The sequence below is a fragment of the Populus nigra genome, chromosome 11 (assembly GCF_951802175.1).
Source record: "Populus nigra chromosome 11, ddPopNigr1.1, whole genome shotgun sequence".
NCBI lineage: Eukaryota > Viridiplantae > Streptophyta > Magnoliopsida > Malpighiales > Salicaceae > Populus > Populus nigra.
This window is the reverse complement of record NC_084862.1, coordinates 4,807,081-4,822,398: the sequence shown is the minus strand read 5'-3', so window position 1 is coordinate 4,822,398 and position 15,318 is coordinate 4,807,081. Positions and strand designations below refer to the sequence as shown.

General features: G+C 33.8%; 1 protein-coding gene across 1 annotated transcript; it reads left to right on the top strand.

Annotated features, from left to right (window-relative positions):
• Positions 1–4,297: 4,297 nt before the first annotated feature.
• LOC133668675 (disease resistance-like protein DSC1) lies at positions 4,298–10,318 on the top strand. Its single transcript, XM_062088629.1, has 6 exons — positions 4,298–4,791; positions 5,607–6,699; positions 6,810–7,109; positions 7,192–8,649; positions 8,741–9,307; positions 9,448–10,318. Exons 1-6 carry the CDS (start codon positions 4,313–4,315, stop codon positions 9,997–9,999), a joined length of 4,449 nt encoding a protein of 1,482 aa, XP_061944613.1. The 5' UTR covers positions 4,298–4,312; the 3' UTR covers positions 10,000–10,318.
• Positions 10,319–15,318: the final 5,000 nt, after the last annotated feature.

Genomic DNA, 15,318 nt, shown 5'->3' with positions numbered 1-15,318 from the left:
TTTTACTTATTGTCGCACGTGTGCGGCGTCGCGGCGATCGTCCACCCTCACTCATCATCAAGTGTGGTATGTCTACCTATTGTGGAAGATATGGTAAGACAAGGAATTCTTTGTCTCTTAGCGGTAAAAAATGGTGTGGGAGTCGCCACCTAGTATTTTGGTCACTAGGAACCCTAACTGGTCTCAAAGATTGGGTACGGAGATTGGTTGCGTAAATGGAAGGTATTAGCACCCCAGATACGCCCTACCTAAGGTAAGTTGTATTGTTTTATTGTCTAAAAAAAATATAAGATCTTATCATGTTGGTCTGTCTAGAGTTCAAGAAAAGTCATCCTCAGTAAGGAGGTTCTTATCTTATGGGATAAAAACCTAACCTGCCTAATGTCTATAAAAGAACTATCTTTTTAATATCGAAAATACATTTTACGTATAAATTCGTAATCCCAGACATAAAACAAAACAAAATATTTTTTGATTTTTTTTGAAATATTGGCCAAGTTCTCATGACTTTAATAAACTGGTTATTAAAGCCAAAATGCATGCTAAAATGTATATATATATATATATATATATATATATATATATATATATATATATTGAAGTTTTCTTTATTATAAAAAAATGCAATATGAGATTTTTAGCTTTAAGAGACTTGACCGTATACATGAAGATAAAAGTTTTTTTGTTTTTTTGAAAACCGGGTATTTTTAATACCGGATTTATATTTTTATGATATAAAAATACAAACCAATCTTAGTCTAAATGACATAGAAAAATCCATGGAAAAATCACAATTTTTTTTAAAATATAGATATATAATAAAAAAAACACACAAAAAGAGAGAGAAAAATAAATAATAAATAAAATAAAATGAACTAGGCTAGGCTTGTATTGGCCTAGCCACAAGGCTGGACTCAGCCCAGCCGCATGGGCTGGGCTGATGTTCCGGCCTTTAGTTAACAGGGCTGGACTCAGCCCAGTCACGTGTGCTGGGCTGATGTTCCAGCCCGCCTAAAACAGGGCTGGACTCAGCCTAGCCGCGTGGGCTGGGCTGATGTTTCAACCCGAAAAAAAAAGGGATGGACTCAGCCCAGCCACGTGGGCTAGGCTGATGTTCCAGCTCACCGGAGAAGGAAAGAAACCCATGACTGGTTACTGTGCGTGAGCACAGTAACCAGTTAATTAATTAGCTGGTTACTATGCGCATGCATAGTAACCGGCTAATTACTTTCTTCTTGCATGCAGAACGTGCACAGTGCACGTTCTGCAGGTAAGAAGGTAAATTAGGATCGGCGGCTAGGGAAGAAGAAGAATTACCTGAGGCAGTGATCTCGGGCGGTTGAGCTGGAGGTGACGCTGGCTGTTCTCGGTGGCGCTGCGGTGGCGGTGATTGTGAAGTCTAGTGATAGCGGCGGTGCTTCTTCTCCGCCGTGTAGAGACACCAGTCGGTGCCTTCTCACCCCACCGGTTTTCTCCTTTTGTCTTGTGTTCTTCCTTCTTTGTGTCTGTCTCTCCGCCCAACTTCTCTTTCTTCTCTCTTTTTCCTTTCTTCCTCCTCCTCTCTTCTCCCCTGTTTTATTTTTCGTTTCTGTCTCTCTCTCTCTCGGTTGCCCTCCCCTTTTTCTGTCGTCCTCCTTTTTTCCTGCGTTCGGGTGGTATTTATAAGGGCAGGGAGAGCGAGGTCAACCCTGCCCCGTCCCATCACCGCGTGCTTGTGGCGCACGTTGCCACCTCTACCACGACGCCAGTCGTGGTGGCCAATGGAAGCGTTGCTTGCGGAGCACGGCTGTTCGGGCATCTCATCATGAGGTGGGTGGCAGAGCACGTGGGAAGGAAAGGAAAAGACAGAGAAGAAAACAAAAAACATCTCTTCCCCTGCTGCATGTCAAGGGGAAGAAGAAGAAGAAACAGTGCCGCCTCCAAACGGCACCGTTTCGTCTCTCTTTTTTTTAAAAAAAAAAAACCGCATGAAACGACGTCGTTTTGCTTAAAACACGTCGTTTCATTTAAATGAAAAATGACGCCAAAGCGCCAGACTACAAGTCAATCCTTCAATTTGTGCGCGTTTTTCATTTTGGTACTTGGTCTCAAATTTCTTCAATTAAGTCCCTAATTGGCCATCAAACTTCAATATTTATGCAATTAAGCCCCTGATTTGACAAAATTAACTCTCAAAAATTATAATTTGACCCCAGAACTTTTCTTCCAATTAAAGCCCAAATTAACTCCAAAATCAATATGTCAAGGGGAAGAAGAAGAAGAAACAGTGCCGCCTCCAAACGGCACCGTTTCGTCTCTCTTTTTTTTTTTTTTAAAACCGCATGAAACGACGTCGTTTTGCTTAAAACACGTCGTTTCATTTAAATGAAAAATGGCGCCAAAGCGCCAGACTACAAGTCAATCCTTCAATTTGTGTGCGTTTTTCATTTTGGTACTTGGTCTCAGATTTCTTCAATTAAGTCCCTAATTGGCCATCAAACTTCAATATTTATGCAATTAAGCCCCTGATTTGACAAAATTAACTCTCAAAAATTATAATTTGACCCCAGAACTTTTCTTCCAATTAAAGCTCAAATTAACTCCAAAATCAATTTTTCTTACAATCAAACCCTCCATAAATTCAATTAAACCTTCAATATAATTTAATTGAATCCACCAACGTCTAATTTTGGACTTTTCTTCCTCAAATTGAATTTTCTTTGTCAACAGAGCTATCATCAGTCAATAAATACTGCCAAATTTTAATTTTTGTATTTTTAAACCTTCCCAACCAAATTTTGACTATTTTCTGAGCGTTCTGACATCCTCTTTTCACTGTTATGTTTTTTGATAATATTTTTGATTTTTTTTAAGAGGAAAAAAAAATGTGAATTGGGAATAACCCAAAAATGGGTTATGACACTTTTCAAAACCAAGTATCAACTAAGCCCCACAAATTTCTCTCAATAGTATAAGATTTCATGTCAAGACATCCAAAACAAACTACCAAGTTAAATTTCAAATAAAACCAATATGAAGAGATCAAATTAAAAAAAAGTTGAGGGGCTAAAATAAAAGGTGAACATGAACTCCCCCCCTAGCCATACAAATTAATCAATACCTAATTTTGAAAAAAAAAGAACTAAATATATCTTTAATCCTTAAATTTAATTCTTGTAGTTATAATTGTAAAGATGGCAGATTTACACAGGAATACACTAGAAAATTAAACAGAAAGATAAAGAAAGCAGAGAGAATGTCAGTAATTCATTACTCTATTTTACACTATTACAAATCCTTTTATATCAAGCTATAGACGTAAACCAAACTTTAACTAACAAACTTTCTTAACTGTCTAACAGTATTAACAAAACTTTAACTACTTAACAGAATTTTAATTACTTGATTCTCTAATCTCTTAACATGTGACACGATCAGGTCCTTTAATATCTTTACAATAATTATTTGAAATTAATAAAATTAAAATTTATTTCTTTAAAACAAGTGTTAATCAAGAAATTAAACATTACCTCAACACAAAAATCTCATGCAAATGTATAAAAAACAAATAACTAAGTGTGGAGATTTTTTCATGAAAATAGTTTTTATTTTTTATTTTTTATTTTTTATTTTATGAAAAAACACATCTAGAATCTCATGCACATGCATCGAGAATTTGTTTTTTTTAATGAATGCAAGCTGCCGTAGAATCTTGTCACGTTCACCTCAAATCTTGTAACATTCACCTACCCCAAAGTCTTGTCACGTTCACCTATTTCTTGATCAATAATTGGTATGGATCCAAAGTCTTCTAGCAATCACCCATTTATTGATCAAACCATCTTTTTTCATTGAGATAACGATGAGATCAGATTGTCTGTGAGGATTTACTTGAAGGAGTAGGAGAAGGCAATATAGACAAGAAAACTCGTCTCTTATCATCAACAATATGCAGCTTCTTCTTCGTCTTGTTTGTTGATGCAAAACACAAGTCAACTGTTCTTATGATCTGTTGGTAAGTCTTTCTGGTTCATGCGTCTTCTTTATTTAAGATTATATATAAAAGTTCGATAAGTTTGTTTCATGAACATATTAATTCTTCCATCTGTAATTCTTTTTGCTCAGCTAGAGATTGTTCTTGCAATGGAAGTTATAGCAAGCTAGCATTGGTATATGTTGTGTGGGTTCTTGTACTGTTAGATTTCAGTTTCTCTTAACGAATGTTCAGCTGTTGAAGTGGGTGCTCTTTGTATGTCTTTAGGAGAAAAAGGAGAGCAGTTATTGATTTCGATTCTTAGAGATTGAGGAAGACACGATCTTGTAACTGTCTGATATGGCATCTTCATCTGCTGCTTCTCATATATGGAAGTATGATGTGTTCCTTAGTTTTAGAGGCAAGGATACGCGCAATAATTTTACCAGCCATCTCTATGATGCTTTATGTCGTAAGAAAATCAAGACCTTCATTGACGATGGGCTTGAAAGAGGAGAAGAAATTACTGGTGCACTTTTGAGAACAATTGAAGAATCGAGAATTTCAGTGATAATATTCTCAAGAAACTATGCATCTTCTCCATGGTGTGTGGATGAACTGGTGAAGATACTTGAATGCAAGAAGGCATATGGGCAGATTGTTTTACCAGTTTTCTATGATGTGGACCCGTCTGATGTTGATGAACAGACAGGGAGTTTTGGGAATGCGTTTGCTGAGCTTGAAAGAAATTTTAAGCAGAAGATGGACAAGGTTCCAAGGTGGAGAGCTGCCATAAAAAGTGCTGCCGATATATCCGGATGGGATTCACATGTCATTAGGTGAACCATTCTCTTTTCTTTTGCCTCTACTTTTCAACTGTTTCTTGGGGACATTTAAATTTATGTTATGGCATCCTAACCCTCTTGCAACTTGTTGCTGATGAGTGACAGAGTAATGATTATACTCTCAAAGAGTGGATATTGCAGGAAAAGGAAAAATATAGTTGTTGGTCCAAGTTCTGGAATCAATTTCCAATTCTGAGTACCCAAATATAGTCAGAATTCATTTTTAGTTTGTTGTGCACTGACGTGCTTTCATGTGAAGATCATGGTGTCTTCGATTTGACAATTTCACTTCCAATTCAATCCTGAAATCACTCTTCAAATGTGGGTCCTAATTAAGTGTCCAGGCCAATTGAGCTCTTGAACAGGAGCTTTCTCTTAAATGTATTTCAGACAATTTATTCAATTGGTTAGAAGTCGTGTGTTTAATATGTGATCTTTTTAACTATTTTTTTCCAAGTTCAAGGAGTTTGTATCACTCAGGGTTACCTCTATTTTCCCAATGGAAATTACAATGGTAAATCTTGAAGTTGATAATCATATTTTTGGATTCAGGATTATATGTTTTGAGCTTTATAATATGTTATGTGACTTCTAAATGTTACCAAATGAGCAGTTTAAAGTAAAGTTTTTCCATGCATCTGTAAATTTAGAAAAAGAATTACTTGCAAGTGATTGGGATTGGATTTCTCATGTATGTAGTGTGATAATGTATGGCAATTGGAATCCGTCACAAAAGTTCCAACCTCAAGAAAAGATTGTGTTTCTTTGGGGTACTATTTGATATATCTGTTCGTCCTTAATGTTGGCAGGCCAGAGTCGAGACTCGTGGATCAAATTGTGCATCATATTTTGAAGAAATTGACTTACGCATCCTCAAGTGATTTGAAGGGCCTGGTCGGAATGGATTCACGCATGAAGCAAATCGAAGCCTTATTGTGCACACAGTTACCAGAGGTTTGTGTTGTAGGAATATGGGGCATGGGTGGTACTGGTAAGACAACTATTGCTGGAGAGATATTCAACAAGATCGCAAGGGAATATGAAGGTCACTATTTTCTTGCAAATGTGAGGGAGGAATCACAAAAGAATGGAGGATTATTTCGTATGCGAGATGAACTTTTCTCTAAAATAACAGAGGAAGAAAATCTACATATTCGCACTCCACGTATTGGGCACCCTTTCATTAAAGACAGGATCTGCCGTAAAAAGGTTCTGATTGTTTTCGATGATGTGAATGATGTAGATCAAATTGAAATGTTACTTGGAGGATGTGAGTCGTTTGGTCCAGGAAGTAGAATTATCCTAACATCTAGAGATAAACAGGTCCTTAAGAAATATTCAGACAAAATATTTGAGGTTGGGGAACTGAAATACCAGGAAGCTCTTCATCTCTTTAGTTTGCATGCATTTAAGGATAACCAGCCCCCACACAATTATATAGAGCTGTCTGGAAGGGCAATAAATTATGCTAAAGGTAATCCATTAGCTCTTAAAGTCTTAGGTTCCTTTCTATTTGGCAGAACTACAGAAAAATGGGGAAGTGCATTGAACAAGGTTGAAAAACTAACTCGGCAAAAAGTTCATAGTGTGTTGAGAATAAGTTATGAAGCACTTGATAGTGAAGAGAAGAATATATTTCTGGACATTGCATGTTTCTTTAGAGGGGATCGAGTTGATTTTGTGAAACGGATACTAGATGGCTGCGGTTTCAAAACAGATACTGGATTTAGTGTTCTCATTGACAGGTGTCTCATTAAAATTTCAGATGACAAGGTTGAAATGCATGATCTTTTGCAAGAAATGGCCCATGAAGTTGTTCGAAAAGAATCTCCTGACGAGCTAGGAAGACAAAGCAGATTGTGGAGTTCTAAAGATGTATATCAAGTGTTGACCAATAATCTGGTGAGATTCATATACACGAAAGTTTTCCTTTTCATATGCAATGCAATATGGTTGTACTAGTAAGTTTAAAATCTTACTTAAAACTTTGTTTCTCCTTCACTGGTTTTCAGGGAACTGGAAAAGTTGAAGGGATATTCTTGGATGTTTCAAAAATAAGAAAAATTGAGTTGAGTTCTACAGCCTTGGAAAGGATGTATAAACTTAGACTGCTAAAAATTTATAATTCTGAAGCTGGAGTTAAATGCAGAGTGCACCTTCCTCATGGCCTCAAGTCTCTTTCCGAAGAATTGAGGTATCTCCATTGGGATGGATACCCTTTGACATCTTTGCCTCGCAAGTTTTGTCCAGAGAACCTTGTTGAGCTTAACCTATCATCTAGCAAGGTTAAGCAATTGTGGAGAGGAGACCAGGTATTTTAAAATAACTTTATGCATAGTTCTTTCTTTGAAATTTTGAGTGTAATTTCTTTCTGTTGATTTCATTTTGCTTCAGAATCTCGTCAATTTAAAAGATGTCAACCTCAGCAATTGTGAGCACATAACTTCCCTGCCAGACCTTTCGAAGGCCAGAAACCTTGAGAGATTGAATCTTCAATTCTGTACAAGTTTGGTTATGGTTCCTTCATCTATACAGCATCTGGACAAGCTTAATGATTTAGATTTGAGAGGCTGCACAGGCCTAATCAATCTGCCCAGTAGAATTAATTCAAGATGTCTGAAGAGTCTTAACCTTTCTGGTTGTCCAAATCTCAAGAAGAGCCCAGAGACTGCAAGGAAACTAACATATTTAAATTTAAATGAGACTGCTATTGATGAGCTTCCCCGATCAATTGGGGAACTCAGTGGACTTGAGACGTTGAATTTGAAGAACTGCAAACTCCTGGTTAATCTTCCAGAAAACATATATTTGTTGAAATCTCTTCTAATTGCTGACATCTCTGGCTGCTCATCTATCAGCAGGCTTCCTGATTTTTCGAGGAATATCAGATACTTGTACTTGAATGGAACTACAATAGAAGAACTGCCATCTTCAATGGGGGATCTAAGGGAACTCATTTCTTTAGATCTAGCTGGCTGCAACAGGTTAAAGAATCTGCCGAGTGCGGTTTCTAAGTTGGTATGTCTTGAAAAGCTTAATCTTTCTGGTTGCTCAAGTATCACGGAGTTTCCAAAGGTTTCAAATAATATAAAGGAGCTGTATTTAAATGGGACAGCAATACGAGAGATTCCCTCTTCAATAGATTGTTTGTTTGAACTTGCTGAATTGCACCTGCGAAACTGCAAACAATTTGAGATTCTTCCAAGCAGCATCTGCACGTTGAGAAAACTGCGGAGGCTTAATCTCTCAGGTTGCCTCCAATTTAGGGATTTTCCAGAAGTTTTGGAGCCGATGGTATGTTTGAGATATCTCTATTTAGAACAGACAAGCATAACAAAGTTGCCTTCACCGATTGGAAATCTGAAGGGACTTGCCTGCTTGGAAGTGGGAAACTGCAAATATCTAGATCACATCGCATGTTTTGGTGACTTGCAATTGCCCAAGAGATGCATGGATTTAGATTGTTTGCGTAAGCTAAGTCTAGATGGTTGCAGTCTATCGCAAGTGCCGGACAGTCTTGGTCTTTTATGGTCACTGGAAGTGTTAGATCTAAGTGGAAACAATTTGAGGAGTATTCCTAGAAGCATCAATAAACTCTTGGAGTTGCAATATCTAGGAATAAGGAATTGCAAGAGACTTGAATCATTACCGGAGCTTCCACCACGGCTATCAAAGTTGGATGCAGACAATTGCGAGAGTTTGAATTATCTAGAATCAAGCTCATCAACTGTAGTTGAGGGGAACATTTTTGAATTCATTTTCACTAATTGCTTGAGTTTGCGTGGGATCAATCAAATCTTGGCGTACTCATTATTGAAATTTCAACTTTATACCAAAAGGTTATACCATCAGGTATGTTTCTCAAACCTCTGATATACATCTTTTTTTTTCTTTGTTTGCCACCATTCATTTTAAAAAGATGCTATTTGAATTGTGTTAACAGGTGCCCGATGTTCCAGAAAGGGCATGTAGTTTCTGCCTCCCTGGAGGTGCGACTCCGGAGTGTTTTAGCCATCAAAGTTGGGGATCTACAATAACATGCCAGCTGTCTTCACATTGGGCTCATAGCAAGTTCTTGGGTTTCTCTCTTTGCGCTGTCATTGCATTTCATTCTTTTGGCCATAGTTTGCAAGTTAAATGCACATATCACTTCAGCAATAAGCACGGTGATAGCGATGATCTCTATTGCTATCTCCATGGTTTGTATGATGAGAAGCGCATTGACTCAGATCACATACTCGTGGGATTTGATCCCTGCCTGGTTGCCAAAGAAGATTATATGTTTAGTAAATACAGTGAGGTTTCAGTTGAATTCCAACCGGAAGATATGAACGGCAATCTCTTACCATTAGAATTTTGTCAAGTGCACGAGTGTGGGCTCCATCTACTGTATGAAGATGGGATACAAGATCGAGATGGATTGGAAGCAATGTTCCAAGCCAAGAGAGAAAGGTTCCAAAGCATGAGGTGGGAGGATTATAATGTCATGCGTAGGACCTATGAATTCTTGGTGAGGTCCTTATTGGATTTTCAACTTTATTCCGGAGAGTTTTACCGTCTGTTTCTCAAACCTCTGTTATTCTTTTTCTTTTTTCTTCTCTATTTGTCATGTCTCATTTTAAAAAGATGTTATTTAAATTGTTTTAACAGGAGGAGCCCGATGTTTCAGAAAGAGTATCTAGTTTCTGCTACCATGGAGATGTAACTCCGGAGTGGTTTAGCCATCAAAGTTGGGGATCTACAATAACATGCCAGCTGTCTTCACATTGGGCTAATAGCGAGTTCTTGGGTTTCTCTTTTTGTGCTGTCATTGCATTTTATTCTTTCAGCCATAGTTTGCAAGTTAAATGCACATATCACTTCAGCAATGAGCACGGTGATAGCCATGATCTCTATTGCTATCTCCATGGTTGGTATGATGAGAAGCGCATTGACTCAGATCACGTACTCGTGGGATTGGATCCCTGCCTGGTTGCCAAAGAAGATTATATGTTTAGTAAATACAATAAGGTTTCAGTTGAATTCCAACCAGAAGATATGAACGAAAATCTCTTACCATTAGAATTTTGTCAAGTGCACGAGTGTGGGGTTAGTGTACTGGATGCCGAATATAAATATGGATTGGAAACAAGGTTGCAAGCCCGTAGAGCAAGGTTCCAAGCCCTTAGAGCAAGGTTGCAAGCAACGAGAAGGTATATTTAATGTGACAAAGAAAAGGAAAAGGAAAAGGAAAATGATGAACTGACACCCATAGTCTTTGTTCAAGTAAATGAAGCTTCTTCTTTGCGTGGTTGGCTGATGGAAAACAAACTGCTCTTATTTGCTCATCTCCTAGTCTTTTCCGTTCTCGACACTTGTATAGGATTAAGCATGTATTTGTTGCTGTGATAGTTACTGTGGTTAAAAGTAAATAAAAAATAATAATTTTAGTTGTGATTCTAAAAAATCATGTGTTTGATTAAAATTATTATGAAATGATTTTATAATAAAATAAATAAAAAATAGATTTTTAGAAATGAAATCGAGTGCAAACGAAGAAATTATTTAGCTAACTAAATGTTTTTTTCTTTATAATTGAACAAAAAAACAAAAGTTATCAAAATAAAGATCTCCAAAAAAAATGAGATGGGTTTGTAGTTTTTCAAGCAAGTTACTGTTCTTTACTCTCTAAGAACTACACTTTTTGGAAACTTATCTATATATCCTCTTTCTCAACTGTACCATTTTATAAAAAAAATTCAATTAATTATAGCCATTAGTTTATCATATTCTATTTTGGCAGTCAAAATTTTCTGGTTAATTTGAAGGGAAAAATTGACTGATGAACAATATATATATATATATATATATATATATATAATTTATGATTCCTTAATCTTTTATTTTCAGGGAAAAAAAATTGAGTGATTGGTTTTCATTGTCGGGTGATTTAGCCACACTTCAATCTGGTAAGGCTCCAATATGGCAATGGCATCTTCTTCTGTTGCTCATTCTCAATAGTTTCAGAGGCTGAGGACACCCTTGATGTGTTTCCTCTTCCAAATTCGATTTTGGCCTGCGGTAATCAGGATTTCAGCTCAGAAATCCTTTTTTCCTATGAAAGCAGGAGATGGATAATGAGATCTAGAAGCACTTCTGGCAAAGGGTCATCAAATAGATGGCCTTCCCGCTGCTATGATATTCCAAATTCAAATAGCAGAGATTGAAAGTCTTCATTGTTAAGATGTTTCAAATTTCAAATAGCAGAGATTCACGAAGAAGTCTTGCGCTATTTACCAGTTAGTGCTATTATTGGACTGATCTTTTGGTGGGAAATGTTCTTCATTTTGGATAATGAAAGCAACCTTCGGAGCTTGCCTATGGATTCAAAAGTGAAGAAAAAGAAATAGAAGAAAAAAGAGATTTTCTTAATTGCTTACCTCTGAAAGCAACCGAAAGCTAACATAATCTTTATCTCTGATGCTTAAACTAGGCTTTTGAAGTTTCAATGCCTCGTTGGGACAAAAGTGTTTTAAGAAAAATTAAAATTTTTTAATTTTTTATTTAATTTAAATTAATATTTGATTCTCTTCTTCTTGGGATCCCTTTCCTATCCCACCTTTCCTTTGTTAATTCCAACGCTTCAGGGCTAAGCCAGAACTCCTTTCACTTTTTTCTTTGTTTTCGTCAAGAAATTTCAGAGGGAAACGACATTATTGGTGCATGTCACCTTGTAGCCTTTGACTAGCTAGCACATGAATGCCTTGAAAAACCTGGAGGTGAACAGGATTAGGGTTAGACCTAAGGGCTTGGAGAGAGGATTGCTGGTTTTTCAAATTTAGCATGTTACAAAAATTATGCATGTGACCCACTTGACATATAATGGAATTTTTGTTTGCAGAAATTAATTAGATGTGGATAGGTTTCCTATGGTGGCGGACTTTGACTTTTTCTTTGAAGGGAGTCTGTGCAAATTAAATGATCTTTCATATGTAAAATCATAAACGTGAAAAAAATATTTATATCACTACCAGAGAATTTCAACAAAATATTTTTTCAACTTTTATATAATGTTTTATTGATATTATAAATTGTTAATAAAATTATCCATGAAATATCATCATCAAAAAATTATAAACAGAATAATCATGATAATTTTTTTTGATATTGTTAGATTTATCTTGATAATATATTATTTTATAGCTATGATGGTGACATAGCTTCAATATGTCTGAGGCTTTTTCTTTCTTTTTTCTTTCTTCTCATGTAATTTTTTGTAGTACATTTAATAATTTAAGATAGCTGCATATGACTCGTAAGTGGCATCTAAGCAATGCTATTTTCTTAAAAAGCTTATGAAATATGTTTTTTTTTAATTCTTGTTAACTGTGCTAAGGTAAAAAAAAAACTCATTTCTGCCTACTTAAAGTCAGTTTAACATTGTGGTAGCGATTATTTTTTAAAATATTTTTTATTTAAAAATACTTAAAAATAATAATTTTTTTCTTATTTTTTTAAAATTTATTTTGTGATATCGATATATTAAAACAATCTAAAATACCAAAAAAATCTTAATCAGAAAAAAAAATCAAAATTTTACAAAAACCAACGCAAGAGGGAGCCTCATATGGATCTAATTATTGTTAGATAAATTGTCAAAATCAAATAAATCTCACTCTCATGAAAAGCTATATTTAAAGAAATTTGGAAAAAGAAAACAAAGGGAGGGATTTCTTATCAAATATAACAAAAACTAAAAGCAATTTAACCATTTAATTAAGATGATAAAAAATTATATGAGAATTTTTTTTAAAAAAAAAATAAGAGGCTTTGCTATGTAATCTGCAACCTAAGGAATGCAAATATGATACTTTAATTAATGATATGTTATTGAAATATTAACTTATCTTGTACATATTTATATTTCAGTATTTTCTTAAGAAATATATAAACAAATAATGAGTATCGAATATCTGAATTAAGCACAACATATGTGTATATGTGTGGGTGTGCTGTGTTTTATTATAGTTTATCACTTAAAGTGTAAGAAATTATAAAATATGTTAATTTCTTTTACCAATGAAGTATCTGAATTCATACAAAAGAAGTATTCATAAATTATGATTGTCAATTTGTTTAATAAAAATATCTGTGAGGATCTTTGTAATTAGATTGGAATTTTATAAATGTTCGTCCATATCCAAACCCTAATTTGTTCAGCTCAGATTTAAGAATCTATTATATTTAGCATTCAGTTTTTATTTTTTTTAATGTTGTGTTCACTAGCTTCAATATTTTCTTTATATATTGAACGGGGTAAAAGAATGGTAAGCATAGAGATGATACCAGTGTTTTTAAACCCAAGCCTTGCAGGGCTTGGGTCACTAGATTTTGATCAAATTACTAAGCTACTCGGTCAAAATCTGATCATCAAGTCATTCGGGTCAATCATTAAATTAATCCATCAATTAATTCATCAAAGTAAATTTTTAACTAATTTTATTTTTTTATAAATCAGATCTAATTCTATCTATCAATGGAGGCTCAAATAAACCGTCAAATCAGGCCGGATTTTAAAATCATAGATGAGACAAGAGCCGATGGCCCACGTCGTCTCTGGGGCAGCAGTTATTTAAGTTGATGCTTCACAATTCTATTGAGTTTTATTATGAATTCTTACAAAACTTTAGTTTTTATTTTTATTTTTTTAGCACTGGTAAATGGTATTATACTTTTTTTAGGTTGTTTCCAGAGGTGTATTGGAGCCGGCGCATTAGTATTGTCGGATCAAATTAAAAAAAATAAATTAGAAAGGGCAAGAGTTAAAATTTAATAATTCTAGCGCTAAAATTTATAATTATTTAAGAGGAAGGCAGGGAAAAAAATAAATTTTCCACGGTCTGGGCCCCTGCCGGCCACTCCTATTGTTTTTAAGGTGTTTAAAAATTTAGTTGTGATTGTTTTTTAAAGTGTTTTTCATTGAGAAAAATATGTCAATAATATTTTTTTATTTTTTAAAAATTATTTTTAAGATCAACATATCAAAATAATTTAAAAACATCAAAAACATATTACTTTAAAATAAAAAATAAAAATTTAATTTTTTTCAGAAACGCCTTTAAAAAGCACTCAAAACGCTTCGTGGACAACTAATTTGAAATCTACTTGTTTATTCAAAGAAAAAGTAATTACATTTCAAAAAGTAACGGCTGAAATGTAAATAAAGATATTTAGAGGTGTTTGGAATTACAGTAAATTTAATTTTGGAAGCTTTTTAAAATTTTATTTTCTTAAAAAAATAAATTTCTAGTGTTTTTTTGATAATTTTGATATACTAATGTAAAAGATAAAAAAATATTTTAATATATTTTTAAATAAAAAATACTTTTAAAAAATAGCATTTATTATAATATTAAAAATACACTTAGCAATAATAATATAAAAATGAGATTCGCAAGGCGCTTATTGTACGTGTTATACAATGTTGATTTTATGTTTCAATTAATTATAAGTAGGTAGAAATAAACATGAAAACTTGAACATCAAATCAATTGATAGATGGATATTAGGACAAAGAGATCGTTACAAGGGTGTTAAATTATTGTTTTATTAAATTATATTATTTTAGTATTTTTAAATTATTTTGAAGTGTTGATAATATAAATATTTTTAAAAAAATCAGTATAATATTTCTAAACATCCTTAATTTATAAATTAAAAAAAGTTTAGGTAGTTGATATAGGATATAAATTGAAAGAGTGAGGAGGGCATTTTTGTTCAAAAGCATCATCTAGTTGAAAATTCTTGGAGATGGGCATTTTTCATTAACTTTTTGCAGGGGGGAGAAAATCATTCCAAACATGTTTTTCACGACATGGATTTAGATCTGAAAGAAACACTTTTCCTTTTTTTTTTTTTTCAATTGTATTATTTGAACATAATTTTATTTTTATATTTTTTCTGGAATAGTAAAATATTGCTCCATTGCTTAACGAGACCACAAGGTCTCCAGTTTAGGTGAATTGGATCTGTGTAGTGTATAGTAATGACCTTTCAGTTTGGGCCTATGTTTATTTCCTAAACTGGGCCTTCTCTTGACTTAACCTAGGAAATGCTTTTCCACGTCATGGTGCGAGAGACCTAATTTTTTTTTAAAATCTAAAACAATATATAGGACTCATAAAATATTTTAGTATTATTATTAAATTTGAAAATATATTTGTTTTGAAAAAAATTATAATGATAAATTTTTTTTATTAATATATCTTTTATTTATTTTAATCAAAACAGTTTTTTCAATTGATATTATTGTTTTTGTTGAAAACAAAAATATTTTATAATTGTTAAAGAAAGTTAATAAAAAAATATCAAAATAGTATATTTATATTTTGTGTGATTGAAAATTTAAAAAATCATAAATATAATATAATTATTTTTAGAATACATTTAAAAAATTTAATTATAAAACACCAAGTTCAATTGAATCTTTATCAATAATTTATTATTATTATTATTATTATGGGAAAAACTGAAAAAGAGAGA

Bases quoted from the DNA above. Each gene is read 5' to 3' on its own strand.
- LOC133668675 (XM_062088629.1), top strand. From the start codon at position 4,313: ATGGCATCTTCATCTGCTGCTTCTCATATATGGAAGTATGATGTGTTC. The intron at 4,792-5,606 runs GTGAACCATTCT...TAATGTTGGCAG, and splicing joins TGGGATTCACATGTCATTAG to GCCAGAGTCGAGACTCGTGG. The intron at 6,700-6,809 runs GTGAGATTCATA...ACTGGTTTTCAG, and splicing joins AAGTGTTGACCAATAATCTG to GGAACTGGAAAAGTTGAAGG.